Source organism: Saccopteryx bilineata, chromosome 2 (assembly GCF_036850765.1).
Source record: "Saccopteryx bilineata isolate mSacBil1 chromosome 2, mSacBil1_pri_phased_curated, whole genome shotgun sequence".
NCBI classification, from domain to species: domain Eukaryota; kingdom Metazoa; phylum Chordata; class Mammalia; order Chiroptera; family Emballonuridae; genus Saccopteryx; species Saccopteryx bilineata.
In genome coordinates, this window is record NC_089491.1 from 270,345,548 (window position 1) to 270,372,481 (window position 26,934).

The window sequence follows — 26,934 nt, forward strand, 5'->3', positions numbered from 1 at the left end:
TGCAGAAAGCATCCCTCCCCATGACCCAGCCGCCTGTGTCTTTAACCTTGAATGCTTTTTTGGGTCTCAAGTGTCACCAGGTGGCGAGTGAGCTGCCCTTACTTCAGAAGAACGGCATGGGGTAGGGGGTGGGGGGGGTTGCTTAGGTGGTGTCAACCTCACCTATCACTGCCAAAAGTGGTCATGGGTTATTTTTAAACATGGGGAGGAAGTATTTATTGTTCTTGCCGAGGAGAGCAGGCAGCCTGTGAGATTCTTCTAGGGAATCAGTGCTGAGTCCTTTCCGCCATGGTGAGTAGCCAGGGTTCCGGAGGTGAGTGATGCTGGGTGGGCAAAAAGGGGATGCCACCTACAAGCAAAGGACTAAAGGAGGGGGAGGTGGCTTTCGAGGACCCCAGGCCCTGGTGGAAAAAGCACTGCTCACTGTGCGTGCACAGAGGAACCCCAATCAATGCCCTGATAAGCCACAAATAACAGCAGCTCCCGGGGACTTGCAAAAACAAAATAAGAGTTGGCTTTTTTATGGCTTGTCTACTGACCTCTGGAGGAATCAATAACTCCCAGGGCTTGCAAAATGGGATTGAATGCTTTTAAGGATCAAATTGTAATTCTTTTCTCTTGTTCAGGCAGCTGAGGAAAAGATCTTTCTGTTTTCACCTTTTGAACTTGCAAAATTAAAACCTTTCTCCATGTGTTGTTTGGTTAGGTGTCCCCCTCCTGAAGCAGGAAGCCTCCAAATAAGGGTCAGCATAGGAGAGTGGTTAGGGGCAAAGACTCTGGAGCCAGAGTGCCCAAGCTTTTTCTAGCTCTGCTTTTTTGTGACTATGTGACCTCGGGCAAGTGACTCAACCTCTCTGAGCCTCAGTTGCCTCCCCAGTAAAATGGTGACAGTAATAATAGCATCTACTTGCAGGGCAGTTACGAGGATTAAATAAAAGGATATATATGTTGTGTTTAAGCCTTTGCTGTCACTATAGAGAGAAGTCTGTAGGGTGAAATGTTAACTCGCTCTTCTCTGCACTGTTTGCATGGTGCAAGGCCAGAACATTTAGAAGAGATTTTGCTGCCATTTGGATCAAGGGAAAATCGTGTGTGGGGGTGGGGGAGCAGTTGGGTTTTAACACCCTGAAAAAAACTTGTCATTTCATCTCGACATTCCTCATGGTTTTGTGAGCCTGACTTTTTCCCCCCCTCCAATCAATTCTCCTTCTGTACATTACTGAACTTTTCGTGAAATGCAGCAGAACAGAAGTGGCTGGACCGGGCCAAGGCTGATCTGAAAGTGTGGCCTCCATCCCCGGAGACACACCTCCACCACTCCCAGTTTTTAAAAGGAGCTGCTGCAAGATTCACTATCTCTTATGATCCACCAGAATCAGGGGGCCTTTGATACGTCACGGTGTGTCCTTTCTGAGAAGAGCGTGGACACCACATTCCCGTATCATAGAAGGGCAGCTGAGGCTCACCCAGAGATAGGGTCTGATGGAGTTTTCTCATTTTCAGCCTCTGACTCGTTTAATCGATGCCTTTGCTCCCCCCACCCCCTGCCCTCCAGGCACCCAAGAAAGCCAAGAAGAGAATAGAGGGCGCCAATTCCAACGTGTTCTCCATGTTTGAACAGACTCAGATCCAGGAGTTTAAGGAGGTGAGTGCAGCTGCGGCATGCTCGGCCTGGAGGCAGATCCCACCAGTTAGGGGGCGCCTTCCCATCATTCCGTGTTCCCTGCAGGGGCCTCTTGCTTAGATGTCTTTATCCTCCAAACAAATCCCCCTCCCGAGTCAGTCAGCTCCCCGCCACACCACGAGTGACCCATTTCAAGAAGTTATTTTTAATATCTTTTCCTAATCATGCAAGTAAAGTATTTTTTTGTTGTTGAAAAAAACTTTCAGAAAAACACGAAGAAAATTACCATAAAATGACCTACAATTCTACCACCCAAGCAATAGATACTCAGCTAACATTTCGGTATACACCCTTCAAGTCATTTTTGTTATATACGGATACATTTGTTCCTCAAAGCTACGATCTTCTGCACAGGCTGCTTAGTGCCTGCGATGTTTCTTTGAGCAAATTCACTATCACCATCTTCTATCATGGATTTAAACCACTTCCTAAGGTGGGATGTTACATGTGTTTAGAAGGTTTTACTTTTATAAAGAACACATCTTCGCATGCATTTCTGGTTATTTCCTTGGAGTAAAATCCTAAAGGCAGAATTGCTGGGTCAAAGGAATTTTTTTAAAAAAGGAACTAAAAACAAAAGAACCGCTGGTCCAAATTGTCCTCCAGAAACAAGATGCTAATTCCTACTCCTGTGGCCCCAAGAGAAGAAACTGTTCCCTCCCCACTCCCCTGCCACATTTCTTTTTTTTTTTTTTTTTTTTTTTTTTTGCATTTTTCTGAAGCTGGAAACAGGGAGAGACAGACAGACTCCCGCATGCGCCCGACCGGGATCCACCCGGCACGCCCACCAGGGGGCGACGCTCTGCCCACCAGGGGGCGATGCTCTGCCCATCCTGGGCATCACCATGTTGTGACCCTCCTGGGTGTCGCCATGTTGCGACCAGAGCCACTCTAGCGCCTGGGGCAGAGGCCACAGAGCCATCCCCAGCGCCCGGGCCATCTTTGCTCCAATGGAGCCTTGGCTGCGGGAGGGGAAGAGAGAGACAGAGAGGAAGGCGCGGCGGCGGAGGGGTGGAGAAGCAAATGGGCGCTTCTCCTATGTGCCCTGGCCAGGAATCGAACCCGGGTCCTCCGCATGCTAGGCCGACGCTCTACCGCTGAGCCAACCGGCCAGGGCCCTCCCCTGCCACATTTCTGTCAACACTGGGCATTAACAGTCTAAAAAACTATTTTTGCCAACCTGAGAGATGAAATACAATATCTCTTGGATTTCCAATTTTATAGTCCTAGATTGCGGAGCACTGGCGGGGTCTGAAACCCTATCACATTCTATGGGAGTGTGCCTTATTGTATTGAGTAAACTAAGCAGCAATTAGGTAAAAAATTAAGCCACTTCCTGAAGGCTTGGAAGGACAGAGCCCCTTCAGAGGAAAATACACTGAGCTCTGCTAAAGAGGCCCAGGAGTCTTCTATCAAAGGGTAAACCATTGGGACTTCCAAATAGGACCGTGCAGAATTGTACCTTTTGTCCCCATTAACATTTAGATCACAGGAATGTCATGTCCCACAGGCCACCAGGGTAAGAGGAACTCCTTGGATGAAATGTCATATCTGAACTTGAAATAGTCACCATCCAGGGAGAAAACTACACCTGCCCCTCCCTCACCCCATCCCAACCTCTGAGATGAGATCAGCTGCTGGGAGTGTGGCAACCAGCTGCCACCAAGAACTCAAAAAACGTGGAGATGACATTCCATTTGTAAAACACCTGGGCATTTACAAAGCTTGCAGCATCTCCCTGCCAAGGAGCTGGGAGAGATTACCAGCCCCCTTTTATAGATAACATGGGCTGACAATGTGGGAGGCAGATATGAAACCCTCGTTTTTAACTTGCCTTTTTTTTTTTCAATGACAGCTTTACCTAAGTATAGTTCACATGCCACAAATTGGCATTTTTAAAGTAAGCATACAATTCAGTGGCTATTTAGTATCGTCACGGAGTTTTGCAACCATTATCCCTATCTAATTTCAGAACATTTTCATCACCCTCAAAAGAACCTCATGCCTGTTAGCAGTCACTCCCCACTTCCCTCTGCCCCAGCCCCTGGTGACTGAACACGGATCTATTTTCTGTCCCTATGGATGTGCCTGTTCTGGACATGTCATGAAAATGGAATCACACACTATGTGGCCTTTTGTGACGACTTCTCACACTCAGCATCCTGTTTCAAGGCTCACCTATATACTGTAGCATGTATCATAATTTCCTTCCTTTTTGTGGCTGAATAGGGTTCCACTGAACAGAGACCACGTATTTTTTTATCCATCTCTCCATTGATGGACATGTGGCCTGTTTCCACTTTTTGGCTAGAACAATCAAGCTGCTATGAACATTTGTGTTAAGGTGTTTATGTGGACAAATGTTCTTCTCTTGACTAGAAGAACCCAGCAGATGAATTGCTGGATCATATGGTAACTCTATGCCTCACATTTTGAGGAACTGCCGTACTGCTTTACATCTTTGACTCTGGATCTAATGTCCTTCCATGTTCTTTGAAAATCCCAGGATCTCACTTCCCCTACCCTGTGGCCCAGCCTCTTGGGCTCCTCCCCTCCAATTTCTCCCTGGGCTGACCAGCCAACTGCCTCCCTTTCACAGGCCTTCACCATCATGGACCAGAACAGGGATGGCTTCATCGACAAGAACGATCTGAGGGACACCTTCGCTGCTCTTGGTACGCTGCCCCTCTAGGCCTGTAGGAGAGTCTCAGCCCATGCCCATGAGGGCTGGGAGGTGGGACCATCAAAAAGGTGTAGAGCTTGTCATTTTCCCAAAAAACAGCTCAACCATGATTGGCCTTTAAGACAAATCTCAGAAGCTAGAAAAAGAAGAGTTTAATTTTTGAGTGTCTTCACATCTTTTTTTTAATAACTTTTTTTTAAGAGAGAGAAACATCGTCTCATAGTTGCTTCACTTTAGTTATGCATTAATTGCTTCTTGTATGTGCCTTGACGGGTTGGGGGGGTGGCTTCAGCTGAGCCAGTGACGCCTTGCTCAAGCCAGCCACCTTGGGCTCAAGCCAGCCACCTTGGGCTCAAGCCAGCAACGTTTGGGCTCAAGTTGGTGACCTTTGGGATTGTTTCAACAATCCTGTGTCTCAAGCCAACAAGCCCATGTTCAAGCTGGTGAGCTTGGGGTTTGGAACCAGCAACCTCAGCTTTTCAGGTCAACACTCTATCTAATGCATCACCACCGGTCAGTCTTTAATAACTTTTTGTGCGTTACTTGAATACAGTGCCAGCTCACAATAGAAAACTTGGAAATTTTTGAAAAGTATAAAGGAGAAAAACAATACTACCCATTGGGCAACACTCCACTGTTAACATTTCAGCCTTTAAAGTCTTTCCTAGGTATAACAGTGGGGGTGGGGGTTAATAATTAGAATCATTCTATTTTGGATTCAGCAATTTTAAATTTTATATCTCAACAGTGTGAGCATAAGTGCATCAGCTTTTCCACAGTATACTTGTCCAACTTGCCACTACTCACCCGCCCCTAGGCCTACCCACCCCGAACTCAAGGCCACCACAAACAGCCATACAGATTGTGCACCACTCAGTTCTACAGACTACTCAGTAGCGTAATGAGGGGGGGGCAAGGGGGTCTATCATGCCCCGGACGCCACTCGCAGAGGGGCGCCAAATGGTCTCCAAGACAAACAAGAAAAGCATAGTAGAAGGGGAGGGGAGTGCCAATAAAGTGTCGTGCCCCAGGCGCCGGTTATGTTCGCTAGGCCACTAAGACTACTATTCATGTTTGTAGCCACTGTAGATTTTTATATTTAAAACATAAATCATATTAAGGGGTATCTTTCTCTAATTTGCACAAAGGCACTATATGGACCTGTGGCAAGGGCTAGAGCGGGTAGGTATATCAGAATCCCCAAGGCTGTGTGGGTTACAGCAGGTGTAATTTGAACAACTTCCCTCCAGTGATTCTGACCTGTCTCTCCCCCCTCCAGCTGAGAAAGGCTAATTTATAGGATGACCATTTCCTGTTTAAGTAAAATATTAAAATGTCTATACAAAATGTTCCCAGTTCTAAAGAGACTATTTTTAAAATAATCCCTCCTGCATCAGATTGTGGGTTGTTTCCACTTGTCTGGCTATCATAACGCTGTCAAGAACATCTCACGTGAAGCTTTGGCCCGTCCACTCTGTCTCTGATTATTCTTGGACTAGATTCCCTGAAGTGGAATGACAAGGGCAAATGCCAGTGTCCTTCCAAATAGCTGCTTCTGTCCCAGCTCGGAGGCCCTGAGTGTGTGTGTTCCCGTTCTAGGGCGCATGAATGTGAATAATGAGGAAATTGATGACATGATAAAGGAAGCTCCAGGTCCCATTAACTTTACGGTGTTCCTGACAATGTTCGGAGAGAAACTAAAGGGTAAGCTTGTGTGTGCACCTGTGTGTGTGTGGAGGGGGGGTGTCTGTCTTTACATGTTTCATCTTTGCATGAGAATTAAAGGAGTAGGAGAATAGACAAGAATTGCCAGAAGATGGAGGCAGAGTAACATTGGGGGCGGGGTGGGAGGGGGAGAATTACAGCAGCAGCTAATGTTGTTCCAAGCCACACCCTGGGTCAGGTCTCAGGCTAAGCACTTAATGTGTATTATTACCTCATTTAACAGCGTCTAGGAGGTAGGTTCTACCCTTATCCCCATTCTACAGAGACAGAAAGTCACATAGCTAACAAGTGTTGGAGTCAGGATTCAAATCCCGGTCTTTCTAAATCTAGATCCATATTTGACCTGGGTTTGCTCACAAATAACTGGACTCTCAGCCCTCTCTGTTAAAGTATCAAGGCTCAGTGCTCAGAGGTAGGCAGGGTCTTCACGCCAGGCAAAAGTCTTGCTCTGGCCCTCCAGCATGGGGGTGGAGTGGGGTGGGTTTGGGCCTTGCCTCCCAGAGTACAGTGGTTCCCAGCTGGCCGTAGCATGGTGTGACCCTGCTTTCTGTTTCAGGGGCAGACCCTGAGGAGACCATTCTCAACGCGTTCAAAGTGTTTGACCCCGAAGGCAAAGGGGTGCTCAAGGCTGAATAGTGAGTAGGATCTGTGGGAGAGGAGGTAAGGACTCCCTGCTTCCCCCCACACACACACCCACCTGGTGCCAACACCTGTTCTTCTCTCTTTGCAGCGTTAAGGAGATGCTGACCACGCAGGCAGAGAGATTCACCAAGGACGAGGTAAGTGGGCCCCTTACGCTTTCTGCACTCCAGCTCCTGGCATCACCCTTCCAGAGACTCACTCCATATTCCTGTTTTCTAAAATGACCCCTGACCCCACAGTGAGAGAGAACCTACAAGTGTCTACCGAGCCCTTCTCCCACTTCATTCCCTCCGTCACCCGAGGAGGTCAGAACTAGTGTTACTGTCACTTTATAGATGCAGGTGGAAAACCGGAGACCCAAGGAAGTAAGCTCACTTGCCTAAAAGGACAACACTGATGGTAAACGCAGGTCTGTCCGATCCAGGTCTGCCTTCCTCACACTGCACGGAGCCCTGGGTAGAGCATCAGTTTCCTGATGGAGTCAGGGTGGCATGCAGGGTACCACAGACTGGCGTGTAGGACGTGCACCACACCATTCTCCCAGATGCCGTTCTTGTAATATATTATCGTAGAGTATGTGTTTGTTGCAGTAGTTTTCCAGCAGATGGCAGTAAAGTGTTTTGTTTTATTTATTTATTTTTAAAAATCAGAATACATGACTTTTCTGGCAGGTGGCCGTACTGTACCTGGAAGAAGGGACACTTGACTATTTTGCCAGAAAGTCCCATATAAACAAGCAACAGTTCTGTCCTCTTAAGGAGTCTTTAAAATAGTCCCTTCTCAGGCCTGATTCCATGAGGTTCCACACTTCCTTAAAAATTTCTTTTAAGCCCTGGACAGTTGGCTCAGTGGTAGAGCGTCGGCCTGGCGTGCAGGAGTCCCAGGTTCGATTCCCGGCCAGGGCACACAGGAGAAACACCCATCTGCTTCTCCACCCCTCCCCCTCTCCTTCCTCTCTGTCTCTCTCTTCCCCACCCACAGCCAAGGCTCCACTGGAGCAAAGTTGGCCCAGGCGCTGAGGATGGCTCCATGGCCTCTACCTCAGGCACTAGAATGACTCTGGTTGTAACAGAGCAATGCCCCAGATGGGCATAGCATCGCCCCCTGGTGGGCATGCCGGGTGGATCCCAGTAGGGCGCATGCGGGGAGTCTGTCGGACTGCCTCCCCGTTTCCAACTTCAGAAAAATACAAAAAAAATAATAATTTTCTTTTAGGTTTCCCCTCTAAAACGTAAGCAGTTAAAGGAACCTTTTTTACCTCCCACTAACTTTGTGCACTTTGGGCCAGCTCCTTAACCGTACTGTGCTTCAATTTCCTCATCTGTAAAGTGAAGACAATAATAGAAGTAGAACCTACCATATAGCACACTGTGAGGGTTAAACAAGTTAATATGTTTAAAGCGCTGACATGCAATAAGGGCAATGTTATCACATGTTAGCTATTAATAGCCAGTATTTTCTTACATAACTAGCCAATATTTTTTAAACATGGAAATCACGTTTTAAAAATAAAATCTAGATTTCCAGAATCAGATTCCCTCAGCATCTGACCTCCTTGCCCACATGGCCACAATCAGCTGGCCCTGAGCAGTTGCTACTTCCATAAGTGGCTCGTGTGGCCCCACTCAGCCACAGCCCCCACTAGGCCCACCTTGCTCCCTTTCTTCAACTACCCAGCCCCCTGGCACACTTGAGTTTGTGGTCCCAGTTTTACCAGTTGCAGGTTGGGTTCCGGGAACATCCCTGCAGGGCGGCCCTTGGGGTCAGCCCCTAGGAAAGAAGGGTGAGAAAGCAGGAAGGCTCCAGGGAGATGCTGACCGGAAATTCAGGCCCAAAGAGTGCTCTGGTCGACACTGCGTAGGGCTAGAACAGCCCCTCCGAGAGGTCCCCCAGTGGGCCCCACACTGATCAGTTCAGCTGTGGGCTGCCCAGGAAGGGTGTGTGTGGCCTTGGGTCCTGTGGCTCTTGCAGTAGTTGGGTGACAAGACTTTCTTGGAAGGGACCTGGGCACATCTCCACATCTACCGCCCCCATCCCCATCCCATACTCCTGCCCCGCCCCCACGGCCTCTCCACCCAGACCGGCACTGCACACAATCTTCCCTCTCTCCCCCCCTCCCATCATCCTCTGCACCTCTTGCTGGTTTGTTGCAGATTGATCAGATGTTTGCCGCCTTCCCCCCGGATGTGACTGGTAACTTGGACTATAAGAACCTGGTGCACATCATCACCCACGGAGAAGAAAAGGACTGAGGGAGGGCCCGCCGCCTGACCTGGGCTTGTGTTTGTGGGGAAGGTGGCCCCTGCTCTCCTCTCACCTGGCCCAGAAAAGCCACCATCCCTGCCCTTGGTCTGTTGCCTGCCTCGTGTATCTACCTCCATCTCCTTTGCAGCCTGGGTGGCTTATCGATACTGCATGACCACATATGCCACAGATGGAAATCCATGCAGAGGCCATGTTCAAATAAACAGGAGGTCATCTATTTGTCCGTAGTGTTTCTCTGACAGAAGTGCCCAGAGTGGGCATGAGGGGGATGGGCCCTTTGCTAGTTCCCACAAAGGCAGCATTTAAGCTAGGGATGGCCCTTCTGTCATTCTTATTGAGTCTTAGTGACTCTTGACTTAAAATAGAAGCAGCCACTCGAAACTATTTCTACCAAGAGTCAAATTTTACTGGAACGTCATCTAGAGCAGTGGTCCCCAACCTTTTTTGGGCCACGGACCGGTTTAATGTCAGAAAATATTTTCACGGACCGGCCTTTAGGGTGGGACGGATAAATGTATCACATGACCGAGACAAGCGTCAAGAGTGAGTCTTAGACAGATGTAACAGAGGGAATCTGGTCATTTTTTAAAAATAAAACATCGTTCAGACTTAAATATAAATAAAACGCAAATAATGTAAGTTATTTATTCTTTCTCTGTGGACCGGTACCAAATGGCCCACAGACCGGTACCGGTCCGCGGCCCAGGGGTGGGGGACCACTGATCTAGAGGACCACAGCCCTTTCTTCCAAAGAGCTTGAGCAGTTGTAGAGCCCAGCTTCCGTGACGTCCTTTCCTCTAGGGTGCCCCTGGAATGCTTCTCCCACAGATGAGCTAGACAAGCCCCATGACTTAACAGGAGGAGCTTCACATGTTTGCTAAGAATGTAGCTCATTTGGGGGGAAAATCATATCCATTCATTGTAAGAGATCTGTTCTAATTTTAGATAAAGTAGAACTTGTCTGTACTTCTCTCCTGGCAAACTAGGGGAGAGAGTACTGATTTCTGACCCTCTGAGGTCCAGGGACTAAGCCTGAGCATGAACTGACTCTTGATTGTGAGCGATCAAGTCATTTTTAAAGCATTTGGGTCTATTTTGGCTGCAAGAATCCCTATTTGGGAAACAAATGGATTCACATATCTAAGAAGTCTGTGGGCTTCAGGCATAGCTGCATTCAGGAACTCAAACAGGGCCATCAGTGCCTGAGGAGGCCTCTCCACTGTTCTGCTCCCAATGATAGCAAAATGGCTCACATCTATCCCCTCAGCAATCTTCCTAGAAGGAGAGCACGTATCTTCCTCCCAGCTCCACGCCACTCCTAGAGGAAGGCCTGTGGGGTACCTAACCAACCCTGAAACAGGTGTAGTGCTCTGACTGGCAGACCCAGATCACATGATTAACTCTCAGCCTGGGGCTAAAACCAGTCCCTTCCCCAACCACATGTCTGTCTCCCAAAGGAGAGACCAGATGCCTTTCAGGAGGAAAGCAGTGAACATCAGACACTCGTAAATTTTCAAGAGAATCCCCAGAACCAAAGCGAGTGATGGGATGGAAGCAAAGAGCTGAAAATGGGGATGGGACTGGCAGCTGGGGTCACCTAGAAGGAATGGCAGGGTCCAGGCAATTGGAGGGAGGAGCCAGCACTGGAGTGAGTCTACGAGGCTCAAGAACAACAACAACAAGGGCCCTGCAGGAAGAGTTCAGGGTCAGCTCCATCAGTATGAATAATGACACCACCCCTGGCTGCTGGGAAATGGGGCCCCTTCCAAAGCCACCAGCAAGCTGGGCAGGCAGAAGCCCAGGGGGCTCCCACCCCATGTCAACCCACCATGTTCCATACACTGCAGTGACCCACAGCCCTCATGCCCAGAACCTGCTCCCTGGGGCTCCTGCAGAAACAGAGCCAGGTCCTGGGGAGAAATGGGAGGGGTCCCAGCCCAGGTCATTCTAGTGCAGCAGGTGTTTCAGGGGAAGACACCTTGCATGCAGCTCTGCAGTGACAGGCCTGTCTACCAGACACACACAGAGGCACAGAGACACACACTGAGACACATACAGAGATACACTATGTGGCTCCCAGTCCCCACCTGTGAGTGGCTGCTGCACCCCGTGTGATTCTGGGGCATGAACATCAATATTTCTGTTTTCCCCTGACCCCTACACTTCACTCAGTCCTGCTTCACCAAGCGGACCGTGGCGAGGGGTGACCTGTGCTGGGCACAATCTCAGGCTCTCAGGGGCCATGGTGACCTCACACAACTCTTGCATCCTGGGCCGGCTTTGGAACTCAACTCCTCACATTCCTCTGACCTGTTCCAGGGTGGCTCTCAGTGCCCCAGTCTCCTTGCAGTGAGTGTGAAGAGGCAGTGGAGGTACAGAAGGAAACATTTATTCTCTCTAGTGACGGTACAAATGTGGACCCATCCAATCAGATCATTACCTTCTTCTTGAGCCTCAGATCATCCCACTTTGTCAGTGATGCTGTCCAGGTTCAAAGCTTGTACCGAGACTCTCGCGCGATGTAGTTGTTGCGCACCATCTGCCGAAGGACGCTGTGGTCCAGGGGATGGTCCACTGCGCCAAAAGTGAGACTTGGGTGAGGAGTTTGAAATCAAACCCATCGCACTTCCTTCTCAGGGACAGTGCCTCTCTGCTCCGTTCTTGGAGCCCCAAGGCAAGGATGTCTGGGCCTGGCTGGGGTTCCTCCTCAATGCTGGAGGTTGAAGCATGACCCTTCTTGAGGTTCAGGGAGGAAGAGGATAGGCAGAAATGTACCGCTCAGGGGTGCCCAAATAATAACTGTTTATTTCTCTCAGGTGAGTCTGGCTTCATCTCAAGGAGACAAGGCCACCATGTGCAGTTGTTCAGGATGTAGCAAACTGCACAGAGACACACGCTGGAGAGATGTGAATGAATGGGCTGAAAGCCAGCCCCCACTTGACTGCCAAACCATGTCTACCCAAATGGGGCACCTTTTTCTAATTAGTCTGCCCAGATGGGGGTGCCTCTTCTACTTCACACAAATGTGCCATAGATGCTAGTGAGCTAAGAGATCCCAATGTTTACCAACATTCCCTTGAACAGAGGGGAAGACATCTTCTGTAAGTTCCTAACCTTGTGATCTATGCCCCATGCCCCGCCAACCTCCGATTTTAGGAACTCAAAGGGCCAAGGGAAGCTGCCCTAAGGTGGCTGACACCAGACCCAGCTTTCACTCCTGCTAAGTTTCAGGTGCCTCGGCTAAATCAAACAGGAGGTATGCACACACGTGTGCATGCATGTTGGCACTCCTCTCCCTCCATCCTTGGCACACTTGCACACTAGAAATGTTGCTCAGAGAAGTGGGGTAGCTGTTCCAAAATCTATTTATTTTTTCACTGAAGTGACACAGGGTCATTGTAAAAGAAAAATGTAAACAATGCAGAATTGTTTAATTCAGAAAGGTAAAGTTCCCTGCAAACTACCTCCCAGAAATATCCCTGTAAGTCAGCTTACACGTCCTCTTTGTTCTCATGCGCATGACCAAGCTATCTCCCTTTTACCCTCCTTCTTTCCCTCCCCTTCCCTCTCCTCATCTTTCTCTCTCTCTTTCTCTCACTGCATGCATTTCCCTGCCTATTATATATTATGGTTATGAAGGCCGGTCCTGTGCATTATAGAACTGTAGGATTTTTAGTAGCATTTCTGGCCACCAGATGCCAGTACACCCCCCTCCTCCAAGTTGTAACAACCAAAAATACCTCTAGACCAGCGGTTCTCAACCTGTGGGTCGCGACCCAAGCAGGGGTCGAACGACCAAAACACAGGGGTCGCCGAAAGCCATTGGAAAATACATATTTATTATACAATTTAAATAAAATATGTATTTCCGATGGCTTTCGGCGACCCCTGTGTTTTGGTCGTTAGACCCCCACCGGGGTCCCTACCCACAGGTTGAGAACCACTGCTCTAGACACTGCCAAAAGTCCCCTGATCAGTAAATGACTCCTGGTTGAGAATCGCTGAATATATATATGTATACATATATATATGTATGTATATATATATATCATATACATGATATTATATCCCATTGCATTCTCTTTAGAGGCTGCATAGTATTCCATTGTATGCAGGGTGAACTCTAACTTATTTAACCAATCTCTAATGCAGGGTCCCCAAACTACGGCCCTCGGGCCTCATGCAGCCCCCGAGGCCATTTATCCAGCCCCCACTGCACTTCCGGAAGGGGCACCTCTTTCATTGGTGGTCAATGAAAGGAGCACATTGACCATTTCATTAGCCAAAAGCAGGCCCATAGTTCCCATTGAAACACTGGTCAGTTTCTTGATTTAATTTTACTTGTTTTTTTATTTTAAATATTGTATTTGTTCCTGTTTTGTTTTTTTACTTTAAAATAAGATATGTGCAGTGTGCATAGGGATTTGTTCATAGTTTTTTTTATAGTCCGGCCCTCCAACGGTCTGAGGGACAGTGAACTGGCCCCCTGTGTAAAAAGTTTGGGGACTCCTGCTCTAATGGGTGGATATTTCAGACATTTTCAGTTTGGGGCTGCAGTGAACAGCCTCCTACCTTCACTATAGAACCCTGAATAAGTTTTTTTGTGAAAAGACCAGTTCTCATGGATAAAATTACAGGCATAATGGGTATATCCATTTCTCAGGCTTCCCATAGATGTTGCCAAACTAGCCTCAAAAACCTGATAGAGCCAAATTTATCCCCATGTTCAGAGATAAAGGTTGGTTCCCACCCCCAACCCCCATCCCCGTGACAGGGAGGGTCATGAACTTCTGCCGCCGAAAGGAGGGAAAATCAGTGGGCCAGTGCAGGAAGGACCAGAATTAAGGCTTCTGGATGGGACAGGACCAAGGGAGTCTATGGGTGGACTGAGACCCAAGAGCATAGAGTAGGGGTAAGAGATGAGATCAGGGACTCTTGTGAGCCCATCACTTGCCAATTTGGAAAATTTGAATATTTTAAGATTCATTTCAATATTCACAGAGTAGTTGTAATTTTTAAAAATATTCAGGATAACTAAATTTCAGTATCTGTGGCTAGGCCATTGGGCCACAGGCAAGATGGTACCCAATGAGAGTGATAGGCCCATGGGGCTCATAAAAAGGGGGTAACTGAGGTTCAACATTACAGATACTCATGATCACAGGCTTCTTAGAAACCCTGACCCAGTGAGCCAGGCAGATCTGGGGAGAAAGAGAACTCACCTTCATCCAACCTGTCGCTGGCGGGGTCAGCCCCAAGTGTGGGGACGTTGACCTTGATGGGTTCTGTGTTCCTGAGGAGGGCAGAGCCGCCCCAGAAGGGGTTGATGAAGGGTAGTGGGATCTCGGCCTCTGTCCCTTCTATATCCAGGATCCGCCTGTACGACTCTAACAGCAGCAGGTCATTGGTCTTTTTTTCAATAATGGCTGGGGGAGGAAAGCAAGGCAGTTAAGATCACTGTCAAGAGACCTGGTTGAATCTCAGGGTGATGCCCCCTGTTGGAGAGGAAGGGAAGGAAAAGGGGGGCGGTCATGAGCTCCTGTGGAGATGGCTTTCTCTTGGGTTATACCATGCATACTTCAGGCGCAGTATCACCCTGAAAGGCTAAAATTTGTTTTCTGAGAGGCAAAAAAATAAACTGACTCTAAGGTATAAAGCACAGACATACATACAGGACATAAACAGCTATACAGTATCAACAGTATTAAACTTTTATGAGGATGGGGCACTTAGGAAAAGAATGTCTAAAAGTATGAGGTTTCCCATAGGTGGGCTTTTTAAAAAAATTAATTAATTAATTTTAGAGGGAGAGGAAGGAAAAGAGAGAAAGAAACATTGATCCGTTCCTGTATGTGCTCTGACCGGGGATGGAACCCACAGTGTTCTAACCGACCGAGCTAACCAGCCAGGACACCTGTAGGTGTTTTTGTTAAGAGGTGGTTTTTTCTTTTTTCTTTTTTTTTTTTTATCATGAATGAATGTTGAATTTTGTCAAATGCCTCTTCTGCATCCATTGAGATGATCATATAGTTTTTCTCTAAGAAATATATTAATTTATTCAATCCTCCCAAAAACCTTATAAGGTAGATAATTCCTTTCTTTCTTTCTTTCTTTCTTTCTTTCTTTCTTTCTTTCTTTCTTTCTTTCTTTCTTTCTCTCTCTCTCTCTTTCTTTCCCTCCCTCCCTCCCTCCCTCCTTCCCTCCCTTTCCTCCTTCCTTTCTCTTTCTCTCTCTCTTTCATTCTTTTTTATTTTGTTGAAAAAAACTAAAGCACAGAGAGGTTCAGAAAGTTGCCCAAAGTCACAGAGATTGTAAGAGTAGAGCCAGAGCTTGAACCCAAGCAGGCTGGCATTTGTGTCCTCTTGCTTCACCAACCAGACTCACTACCACTAAAAAAAAAACCCACAAGTCCTCATGCCTGGTTACAGAAAGCTCTGGAAACGGTCCTAAGAGTTCAACGGGCCCAGCCTGACTCACCAAAGTACTGCGAAAGGTTGGTATCTGTGATTCTCCCGGTCTCCCCTAACTGCACCAGGATCTTGGTGGCATCACAGTTGATTTTCTTAAAGAGGTCCTCCACCGAGCTCTTGAGGGACTCCAGGGTCTTGTTGATCTCCTTGTAGTTGTTCTCATACATGTCCGCCTCCTCGGTGGTCTTCTTCAGTTCCTCCTGGTGGCAGACCCCAATGCCCACCCCAGGTCAGCCAGGCTGCCATCTGGGTCAGCCTAGCCCTGAAGGACTTCAGTGCAGATGAGGGTTCAGGACCCTCTGGGGCTAGGGTCTCCAAACTGCAGTTTTTTAAACCTCAAGGGAGGTGTGTGATCAATTTAATGAGCCTCAATCACCTTTTTTTGAAAAGGAATGAAATAGAACAGAAAAGAAAGGAAGAGAAAAATACTAGCATGCATTGCAGATAAGTATTGTTTAATGTAAGTTTAATTTTACTTACATATATGTATGTACATCTACATGTGCACTGGATTTATGTTTTTTTATTGAAAGCTGGTGACTCTTTTTTTTTTTTCTGAAGTTGGAAACGGGGAGGCAGTCAGAGTCCCGCATGCGCCCAACCGGGATCCACCGGCATGCTCACCAGGGGGCGATGCTCTGCCCATCTGGGGTGTTGCTCTGTTGCAACCAGAGCCATTCTAGTGCCTGAGGCAGAGGCCATGGAGCCATCCTCAGTGCCCGGGCCAACTTTTTGCTCCAATGGAGCCTTGGCTGCGGAAGGGGAAGAGAGAGACAGAGATGAAGGAGAGGGGGAGGGGTGGAGAAGCAGATGAGCGCTTCTCCTGTGTGACCTGGCCGGGAATCGAACCCGGGACTCCTGCACACCAGGCCGACACTCTACCACTGAGCCAACTGGCCAGGGCCAAGTGACTCATTTTTTAAAAAATTATAGCACACATGGAGGAGTACATTTTATATTTGCAGCCTAATATCTACCAACCTACATACATATGAGTGTATATGGGTGTGTGTTTATATATATTATCTAATCAAATAAAATTAAAGTTTCACAAATCAGTATTCTTCCTGTGTGTTCTAATATTTTCTATTTTATTCTGTTCTACTCTGTCTCATTTATTTTTAAATGATGGTTGCAATCCGACAAACCACCAGTCACAGCTTAAAGCACATTGCTCCAGCCCAGTGGTTCTCAAAGTGGGGTCCCAGGACCAGCAGCATCAGCTCGGTGGGGAACTCATTAGACATGCAAGCTATCAGGCTGCGGTCCAGACAGACTAAAACTACAGGCTCTGGGGGTGGGCCCGGCAATCCGTGTTTTAATAAAGCTCCAGGTGACTCTAACGTGCAAGTCCATCAGATCTCCATCTTGATTTCAAGTTAATATCACCTAGGAGCTTTAAAATAGTTGCTGCTCAGAACCCGTCTCAGAAATTGAGAGTTGCCGCTCTGGGGCACAGCCGGGGCATCGGGAACAAGAAAGCCTCCAAGCTTGGCGGAATGAGTGCTTCAGTGCTTCTTGCATCTCCAAGTCCTCAACACGTAAAGGTAAACGGGGCCCTGTACGGACAGACCCCATCCTCCAGGACTCTGCCCCAGATAACTATTCCAAGGGTCAACCTTCTCCACACCCCCATTTTCCAGGTAAAAAAACTGAGGCTCCAAAGCACACAATCAGGAGAGAGAAGCCGGAATTCCAACTGTCTCTCAACTACTACACCAGGGAGCTTCCTGTCCCAGCTACTAGCATGGGCTGTTCTCAGGTCAGGGCTGCATTTTCCTCATAGGACAGCAAGAGCTGCCCTCTCATTCTAAAGGTACATCAGAAGTTCATATGATTAAAAAAAAAAGCCTGGCTTGGCCTGTGGTGGTGCAGTGGTTGAAGCATTGACCTGGAATGCTGAGGTCACCAGTTTGAAACCCTGGGCTTGCTGGGTCAAGGCACATAAGGAGGAGCAAGCAATGAACAACTAAAATGAAACAACTATGAGTTGATACTTCTCACTCCCCCTACTTCTCTCTCTCCCCTGTCTCTGTAAAATCAGTAAATAATATCTTTTTTTTAAAGCCTGATGTGACCATGGTAACACATGTCCAACACCTAAAATGTTCCAGGCATTTTACATACATCATTTCAACTCATCCTCCCAACTGCCCCAGTTTCCAGAGAAGGAAAACTGAGGTCAGAGAAGAAAAGTGAACTTGTTTTTAGCTTCCCTGAATCAAGCTAAGTACCTGACCTTGGGCTCAACTCTCTACTCGGGCAATTATTAGTAACAAGATGAAAGTACCAGCCCTGTGAAGTGAGAACAGTTATTATCCTCACTTTTGACAGGAGAAGAAACAGGCTCGGAGAGGTTGACTTCTTCAAAATCACACAGCTTGGAAGTGATCCTCATTTGTCTCCAGGATCTGGTTGTTTAACTCCTATATGTAAAACCCTCCCAATGGGAGACGGGTCCCACCACTTCTCCAGGGGGGCAGGAGATGACCAAAGTGGAAGGCATGTGGAAAGTTTCCAAGGGAGTGATCTTTTGCAGGAGCTAAGAAAGCGTCTTGTGAGGCCAAGGCTATTGAGACAAATTCTCCTGCTTTAGGGTATTTGCATTTGAAAAGGGCCCCAGAAGCCAAAGGAATGAAGAACTGATGGTGGGAGAGATGCTTGGGGTTACCTGGTCAGCCCAGCCTCCCTTAACTTGAAAGTCCCCCCTCCAACAACGTGTTAGACCTTCAAAACCCTGAGATGCAGACCAGCATTAGCCCCAACCCCGAGAAAGCAGCTGGACATGGGGAGAGCCTAGGCTGAGGACGTGGAACCACAGGCCTGTGCCCAGCTTGGAGAGAGTCTCCTGGGACTTGGGCCCTGCCTGGAAATCTAATTCATCCTACTGGGACTCTTGGGAGAGGCCTCTCTGAGTTGCAGCAGCTCAATGAGCAGCATGTGCTTTGCTGCCCCCCGGTGGCCCACTGGAAAATGGCACTGCCATCACTGCCGACTGGGTGAATGCCAAAACCAGAAATAATTCACAGAGAAAGGAAGAGGAAATGAACTAGGAACACAGTTCCTGGGCCAGAAACTGTCGGATTAAAATGGGGCTTCGCTATCAACTCTATGAGTTCACATCTTTGGCAGACGTTTGCTATCCCTTCTCCCTTTATACCTTGGTAACAAAACTCTACCTGTATTGTAGGATGGCAATGTGCTCAGCTAAAAGTTGTACCATATTTCCAACTCTCGACACTAGGGAGAACCAATGAGGTGTCAACACAGAAGTCATTGGCTGAGATTTCAGGGAAAGAACTTTTAAGCTGGCTGAGCCAACCAGCAAGGCCTTTTTGTTTGCCTTCCCCATTTTCTTTTCTTTTATTTATTGATTGATTTTACAGAGAGGAGGGGGAGAGAAAGTGAGAAATCAATTTGATTTCCACTTATTGTAGATTCATTGGTTAGTTCTTGTATATGCCCTGACTGGGGAACAAACCTACAACATTGGCATATCGGATGCTGTTTTAACCAACTGAGCTACCCAGCCAGGGCACCGTCACCACTTTCTACCTGTCTGAAATGTATACGCTATGAGTGGACCAAGAGCAGCCATACTACAACTATGAGGCATCCTTGGGATATAAGCCACATACTAAGGATGGAAAAACAGAAAAGAGGAGCCTGGGTCACTGATGACATCATGAACAGCCCTGAAATGACTATCTTCAGACTTATTTCTCAACAGAGCAAATAAACTCCTATCTTGATTAGGTCACAGTTATTTTGGATCTCTGTTATTAGCAGTGAAATATAGTGCAAAGCTCATATAGAATCCTAGTTCCATGATGTTGGCCAAGTGACCTTGCCTCTCTGAACCTCAGTTTCCTCATCTGTAAAATGGAGAGATCACAGCACCTACCTCGTAGGGCTGTTGTGAGGATGAAATGTTGTGAGATGCTGCAAGCAAAGCACGTAGGCTCAGTGCCTGGTATGTAGTAATTGCTCAAGAAACATCTGTAATAACGTATTGACTGAGAACGGGCTACAGCCAGGACAAAGGGGCAAAAGAAGAAAAGTCTGAGGCAGAGATCTGTCTGGGATTTCCTAGCCTGGGATGAATTTATAAGTGCAAGGGCCTGCATTAGGCTTCCTGAAGTGTGTGTGTGTGGAGGGGAAGGGGCAGGGTCTCTATAATGGACAAAAAGGCCCCAGCGACAAAATTCTGTAGCAATTCCTATAGCAGAGGCTGCCTGTGACAAAGGGTCAGGACCTGTCAAGACATGACTCAGGTCAGTAGAGAGTCATGGTGCAGGTGTCTTACTCCTTCTGAGAACAAACTGACAGGCTGCCTGACACACAGACAGACCACAGGAACTCCTGCGTCCCTCCCTCCCATGCTGGTCTTACCTCCAGCTGTCTCAGGACAGAGAGGCTGTCATCCTTGGATGTTTTCTGCTGGGACTGCAGGCGGGTGATCTCATTCTGCTTGGGAGAAAACCAGACCATGAGGAAAAGTGGGGACTCCCCACCCTGCCACACCTGGAAAATGAGCCTGTGCCTCGAGGAGTGTATAAGGATTTCTTTATTATTTTTATTCAGTGAGAGGAGGGGAGGCAGAGACAGACTCCCGCATGTGCCCCTACCGGGATCCACCTAGTAAGCCCACCTGGGGCCGCTGTTTCGTTGCTTGGCAACTGAGCTATTTTAGGCCTGAGGGGAGGCCTGAGGGGAGGCCTCAGCACCCAGGTCCAACTTGCTCAAATGAGTCATGGCTGAGGGAGGGGAGGAAGAGTGACAGAGAAAGAGAAGCAAAAGGGGGAGGGGTGGAGAAGCAGATGGGCACTTCTCTGTGCCCTGACCAGGAATTGAACCCAGGACTTCTACACACCGGGCGGACACTCTACGGCTGGGCCAACCAGCCAGGGCCAAGAATTTATATTATCCAATGCAAGGTGCCCTAGAACACTTGAGCCTCTCTTATACCCCTGGAGGTTTCCGAATTAAAGGGACAGTGAAGACATGGGAAGGAAAATGGCTCATCTTCTCTGGATAAATGTCCAAAGCAGTGCGGTCAATAGAATTTCCTGCGATGGTAGCAATGCTTGCCTGCACCATCCAGTATTGCAGCCACTAGGCACACATGGTACTGGTAACTTGGAATGTGGCTAGGGCCACTAAGAAACTAATTTTTAAATTTAATTTAAATTAATTAAACATATTATATATCGCCACATGTGGCTAGCGGCTACTGTAATGGACAGGCAGCTCCAGAGCAGGGCTCTCAAGCTCCAGCATAACTTAGAATCACTTGCAAGCTTGTGGAAACAGGGTGTGCTGGGTCCCACTCCCAGAGGTTCTGATCCAGGAGGTCTGGGTGGGGCCCAACATTGTGCATTTCCAAAAAAATTCCCAGGAAATGTTGCTGCTGATGGTGGTGGTCCAGGGGCCAGATTTGAGAACCCCTGGGCTACACCAACGTATCCAGACATAAAAGGCACGCACCTTTTGACTGTGCAAGTCCATCCCTAGGAACCTGTCCCATGGAAATAATAGGACAGTGGGCAAAGGTGGCCACTCAAGGCTGTCCATCATGTTATATTTATCATGCCCTCCATTAGGGACAACCTAAGTGCCTACTGACAGGGCGTTGGTTAAACCAATGATGGTACATTCATATCATGGACGGAAAGGGTCTCGAATAAAAATATGATTAAATGCAGATGCCCAGCCCATTCTCAGAGAATATAGGTTTGTATACATGGGGTAGGGCCTAGGGAAAATACATGTTTAAGAAGCAGCTTGTGATTCTACTACAGAGCATTCAGTGTTCCCAGAAGCCATTAAAATGAACATAGAAGATGTTGGGAGGTGTCTATGATAAATTTTGGGGGAAAAAATTTTGCAAAACAGCACAAACTATCTAATATGACCCTGGTTTTACAAGTGGGTATCTAGGTGTGTGTGTGTATGGGTGTGTGCGTGTATGTCAGGTTATTTTCCAAATGGAGTTCTTAAATTCCTTTCAGTGGCCTGTCTCTGTCACCCCATTAGGATTAGTAACATGATCCTTCCTGGAAAATGAGAATTCAGAGTCCCGCCAACTCCCAAACCATCCTTCCATCATTCCTTCAGAACTCTTTGCGTTCAGACTGTCTATGCAATACTGCATATAGCCACCAGAGGACAGTGGCAAAGCATGTAAACAGGAGTTTGCAAATTCGAAACCAGATGGTCCTGGTGAAAGAGATTGTGGGGGGTGGGGGGGTTATAGGGGCAGGAGAGTCAGCTTCCCACCTGACAATGGGTATGAGTTGTCAAATCCAATTTTCCAAGAGGAATCAGAAATCCAGAGTTTCATGTGGAATATCTTGATTTTTAAATGCTGGTAACTAATAAAAATGTAAAGTGTTGGGGATAGAAGAGAGCAAGCAAAAGAAAAATGAAGGCTGCATACATCCAGCTTAGGACCTCTACCCACAGCCCTTCAGGTAAGGCTGAAGTCAGATGTTAGAATCCTAACTGTTTTTAAGTTTTTCCCCCCTGAACCCTAGTTTGAGCAGAGGCCACAAGAAAGCAGAAGTCTCAGGCACCTCCTCCAATCTCCCACCCCACCTGCACCCTTCATATCGAGGACTGCTCCATTTTATCTGTTTTATATACTGGTGTTTCCTCATTGCCTGGGTTTAAACAAATGTTCTATAGATTTTTTAGAAAAGTTTGGAAACTACTGCTCTAGTCCAAGTAGTCACTCCACAGATGAGGAGACTGAGGCCCAGAACGGGTGAGAATTTGGCCATCTATTATTAGACACATTTGTCCCAATGCCAGGGACAGTCTGTATGGCTACAGGAAAGGAAAAGAGAGTGAATAGGAAGGTTAAGATCAATTACTGTTTGGGAACCTTTCCTGGCGCCCCCCACCCCCCCCCATTGCGTGCAGGGCCTTCCCGGGCATCAGGAACGCAGAGGGAATGACCGGGAGCTGGACGTTCTCCATCTGTCCCAGAATCTACCCACCTGCCTTCCCCACCCTACCCTCATCCCAGGCTAGATGCTCCCTTGCCCTCTGGCTTGGACCCAGCCAATGAGGGACCCCAGTTGGAGATTACAGGGTAGACGAAGAGTGAGGCTGGGTTACTTGCCCACTCCTTGCAGGGCACCAGTTTGGCCACATCCCTCAGGGAAGAGCACACGGACAGCTCCCTCCACAGCCCTCTCTCCTGATTCTAAAAACGGCCCCCCCACCCCCAGCTCTGGAGCCCTCTCTTCTTATTGGACCTGCACTCTCCCCTCTTAGTTTCCTTAGACCTTAGTAAACAGTCCCCTTTTTAAAAACTTACCTCAGTTTACCCATTTGGGGCATGCCATCTGCTTCCTGGGACAACCCTAACTGATACAGTCACCTCCATCTCTGCCACTTTCGCATGCCACCTGTATTATTATTATCTATCAACCTATTATTATCTACTGACGGTCTTTAAATCAACCAAATTTTATTTTATTATGTTGATCACTATGTGTTTACTAGTATTATTACTTACCACACTAATAACATTCAAGTTACAAGTTTGTTCTGCAAGCTATATTTTTCCTAACCCTCATTAAAATGAATTCATCACCAGTAAATTAAAAGTTTTACCTACAGGCCCTGGCCAGTTGGCTCAGTGGTAGAGCATTGGCCTGGAATGTGGAAGGCCCGGGTTTGATTCCTGGTCAGGTCACACAGAAGAAGTGCCCATCTGCTTCTCCACCCCTCCCCCTCTCCTTCTCCTCTATCTCTTTTCCCCTCCTGCAGCCAAGGCTCCATTGGAGCAAAGATGGCCCGGGCACTGAGGATGGCTCCATGGCCTCTGCCTCAGGCGCTAGAATGGCTCCAGCCTCAATCAAGCAACGCCCCAGATGGGCAAAGCATCACCCCCTGGTGGGCATGCTGGGTGGGATCCCGGTTGGGCTCATGCAGGAGTCTGTCTGACTCCCTCCCTTGCTTCTAACTTCGGAAAAAATACAAAAAAAAAAAGTTTTACCTACATATTCTAGCTAGTATCTATGATACTTGCACATAGCCACCAAACAAGCCCCACATTCAGGAAACAGTGATATTACAGAAGAAAGTGGCTTTCTTGCCATATAAACAGAGCACTGGGACCTCAGAGGGGAAAATAATGAATTCCCAGAGAAGGTGACATTTGTGCAGGGTCAGGACTAATGAGCCGTATTTCATTAGAAGAAAGGCGGGGGGGGGGGGGGACACAGCACAAGGAAAGTCTCGGAGGAAGGACATGCATGGGACAGCTGGGACTGGCAGCGGCAGAGGGTGCCTTAGGGTCGCAATGGGTGCTGGGCCTCAGGGGTAGGCTGAAGCCCAATTCTGAAGAGCCTGGAGTGCCCCAGTGAGTCTCAGACTCTGTCCTTTGCAGACATTCCAAAGGCTGCTTATGTGTGCTCTGGGGACTGAATGCCCAGGGAGCCAATGAAGTTTGGAAGCTATGAGTTCAACTAGGCAAACGTTTCTTTACCACAGGACTTGTCAGAGCATTTACGATGCTCATGTACCTCAAGTCTCTCCAGGATGAACTGACCATCTCTTCTCAATTCATCTATTTGTGAAGCTGCTGTTAACAGAGGTCAGCAAGTGTTAAAGGCAAAAGGCCAGAGAATAGATATTTTAGGTTTTACAGGCCACATACAGTCTGTCTTGCATTTTCCTCTTTTTTTTTCTTATACCCCTTTAAAAATATAAAAACCATTCTTAAGTCCTGGGCAGTGTAAAAACAGGCCACAGGCCACATTTGGCTATGGCTATCGTTTACCATACCCTTAATTATAAAGCATGCCGTGGATTGTAAAAGTCACTTGGCGTGAGGGGACATGACTTCATTAAGTGTGTTTATCAACTGAAAAACAAATACCAGTTTCAGAAAAGTTAACATGCAGGGAACATGGGGAAATGTACTGTTGCCCGAACTGATTTGACCTTGAGGCCCAAGCACCTCAAGGTGCATCCTGAGGAGCCCGCACTGGGCCAGGCTGCCGCAGGAGCAGGTGGGGTTCAGGTCTAGGAGGGAAGAGCTGCCCTGACCTGGATTTTCTCGATCTTCTTGTGCATTGTCTCCATGTCGTTGTTGAGCTCTGTGACGTACGTGAACCGAGCAAAGTTCTTCTCCTCGTTGGCCAGGAAGTCCTCCACGAGCTGGTTCAGGTCCCCATTCTCAGCCAGCTTCATCAGCCGGAGGTGGGCCACCTCGTAGCTCTCTAAACTCTCACCCTTGCTCTTCTTTGTGTGCTTCTTCACCTTCAAAGCTAGAAAGGAAAAACCAGCAACAGTGAGTCTGCAAAGGAAGGTGCTCAGTGAGGTGCCCAGCAGAGATGTGATCTGTTATTATTATTGTGCCTTGCAAAGGAGGCTAGACTTTCCCAGGAGATGGGGCAGGAACTTTACCCCTTAGTTGCTTCACAAATATCTAACTGAATACCTAGTATGTACCAGACACTGAGCTGGGCTCTGTGGACACAAAGTCTTCACCCCATGGAGCTTTTGGTGGAGGAATCAGACAAAAAAGAAAAAAGAGAAAGAGATAGCCAAGTAAACAGAAAAAGAAATCTTTTTCTGGGCAATGGAGGAGACCCATCAGGTGTTGTGATGGGGGAGCTGATGGTCAGGGAAGTCTTCTCAAAGGATGAGACATTTGAGCAGGATAAAATTCAAGGAAGCCCGGCCCTGGCCGGTTGGCTCAGCGGTAGAGCGTCAGCCTGGCGTGCGGGGGACCCGGGTTTGATTCCCAGCCAGGGCGCATAGGAGAAGCGCCCATTTGCTTCTCCACCCCCACCCCCTCCTTCCTCTCTGTCTCTCTCTTCCCCTCCCGCAGCCGAGGCTCCATTGGAGCAAGGATGGCCTGGGCGATGGGGATGGCTCCTTGGCCTCTGCCCCAGGCGCTAGAGTGGCTCTGGTCTCGGCAGAGTGATGCCCCGGATAGGCAGAGCGTCGCCCCCTGGTGGGCGTGCCGGGTGGATCCCGGTCGGGCGCATGCGGGAGTCTGTCTGACTGTCTCTCCCCGTTTCCAGCTTCAGAAAAATACAAAAAAAAAAAAAAAATTCAAGGAAGCCCTAGGGACAGGGGGCCTGACCTGAGGCAAGCTCAGAACTTGGCAAACTCATGAAATTAGAACCAAGACCATTCTCCAAACCTTGTTCTCTCCAGCCTGGATACCTGCAATAACCCCAATTCTCCTGAACTCAGCCATCTCTCTGATTTGGACCATGCATGGCAATTAGAAGTACCTTTCTAGATCAGGGGTCGGGAACCTTTTTGGCTGAGAGAGTCATGAACGCCACATATTTTAAAATGTAATTCCATGAGAGCCATACAATATGTTTAACACTAAATACAAGTAAATGTGTGCATTTTATGTAAGACCAACACTTTTAAAGAACAATAAGTCTCTGAATTCCTTTTAATAATGTTGTTATGCTGTTGCTAACCAATGATGAATAAAGTACTTCTTACCATTAATGCGCCTTCTGGTGCTGCATAGTTTTGCTGATGGCTTTGTAGACTGGTTGATACATGGTGAGATTAAGCTTCATGCAGGCATTGAGATTTCTATCCAGTAAATGTGATCATAGGTTGGTCTTAACGTTCTTTAGATGTGAGAAAGACTGCTCACATGCATACATAAAGCCAAACATTGTCAGTACAGCAATACTCACACGCTGCAGTGTGTGGTATGTGATGGGAAGTGCATTCCAAGTTTGGAATTAGAACCCATTTGTGTCATTTCTCCCCACTTGTGTCTGCTCGCCAATTCTGCTTGCTGTCGTGCAAGTCTTTCCAAATCTTCATTCACTGACTTGAATTTATTCACCCACATGTCTGAAACCTTCAGGTCAGCAGCTTGTAGCTCAAAATCTCTGACAGAGACACCGGGAATGTAACTCAGGTCGGCGCTGTCCACTGCACATTCGTGTGATTGGGTGATGAACTTAGAAAGATGAGTGTGCTCACGAAATTCTCCAAAGCACGCTTTGAATGACTGCAGGGGATCAGATGTGAAGCCTGCTAGCTGCTGGAGATCAAGATGTTGAGCAAGGTCACTTGCTGTGCATGCATCTTTAAACTCTCCCAGTTTTTCAAAGTGTAGTAAATGACCTGTTTCAATGTCGGCAATGAAGAGTTTCAGCTTGTTTTCAAATACAAACACTGCTTGTTGAAGGGATAAGACTGTATGTATTTCCAACGCCTTGCATTTTCACAATGAACTGGTTCAGATGTTCAGTCATGTCCACGAGATAGTAGAACTTCAGGAACCACTCAGTGTTAGCTAACTCAGGATGCTCGACATTTTTCATTTCAAGAAAAGTCCGGCCTGACTAGGCAGTGGCACAGTGGATAGAGCATTGGACTGGGATATGGAAGGACCCAGGTTCGAGACCCCGAGGGCGCAAGCTTGAGCATGGGCTTATCTGGCTTGAACAAAAAAAAAA

General features: G+C 47.7%; 2 protein-coding genes across 2 annotated transcripts in view; one reads left to right on the forward strand and one right to left on the reverse strand.

Annotated features, from left to right (window-relative positions):
• The first annotated feature begins 207 nt into the window (after positions 1-207).
• MYL2 (myosin light chain 2) lies at positions 208-9,216 on the forward strand. The gene is made up of 7 exons (XM_066260590.1): positions 208-291; positions 1,556-1,645; positions 4,284-4,359; positions 5,967-6,071; positions 6,649-6,727; positions 6,823-6,871; positions 8,888-9,216. The coding sequence occupies exons 1-7, from the start codon at positions 289-291 to the stop codon at positions 8,984-8,986; spliced, it is 501 nt and encodes a 166-aa protein (XP_066116687.1). The 5' UTR covers positions 208-288; the 3' UTR covers positions 8,987-9,216.
• Positions 9,217-11,490: 2,274 nt separating this feature from the next.
• CCDC63 (coiled-coil domain containing 63) overlaps positions 11,491-26,934 on the reverse strand; it is a 28,235-nt gene continuing 12,791 nt past the window's right edge. Inside the window, exons 6-10 of the mRNA XM_066255066.1 lie at positions 24,533-24,753; positions 19,862-19,936; positions 15,477-15,669; positions 14,222-14,425; positions 11,491-11,573 (exon numbers count right to left, since the gene is read on the reverse strand). Coding sequence (XP_066111163.1) covers positions 11,491-11,573; positions 14,222-14,425; positions 15,477-15,669; positions 19,862-19,936; positions 24,533-24,753 — 776 coding nt within the window. The remainder of the gene's footprint in view (positions 11,574-14,221; positions 14,426-15,476; positions 15,670-19,861; positions 19,937-24,532; positions 24,754-26,934) is intronic.

What these genes read in the sequence shown, in the direction of transcription:
- MYL2 (XM_066260590.1), top strand. An exon ending in GTTCGGAGAGAAACTAAAGG is followed by an intron (nt 6,072 to 6,648) that starts GTAAGCTTGTGT and finishes TTTCTGTTTCAG; the next exon opens with GGGCAGACCCTGAGGAGACC. An exon ending in GGGGTGCTCAAGGCTGAATA is followed by an intron (nt 6,728 to 6,822) that starts GTGAGTAGGATC and finishes CTCTCTTTGCAG; the next exon opens with CGTTAAGGAGATGCTGACCA.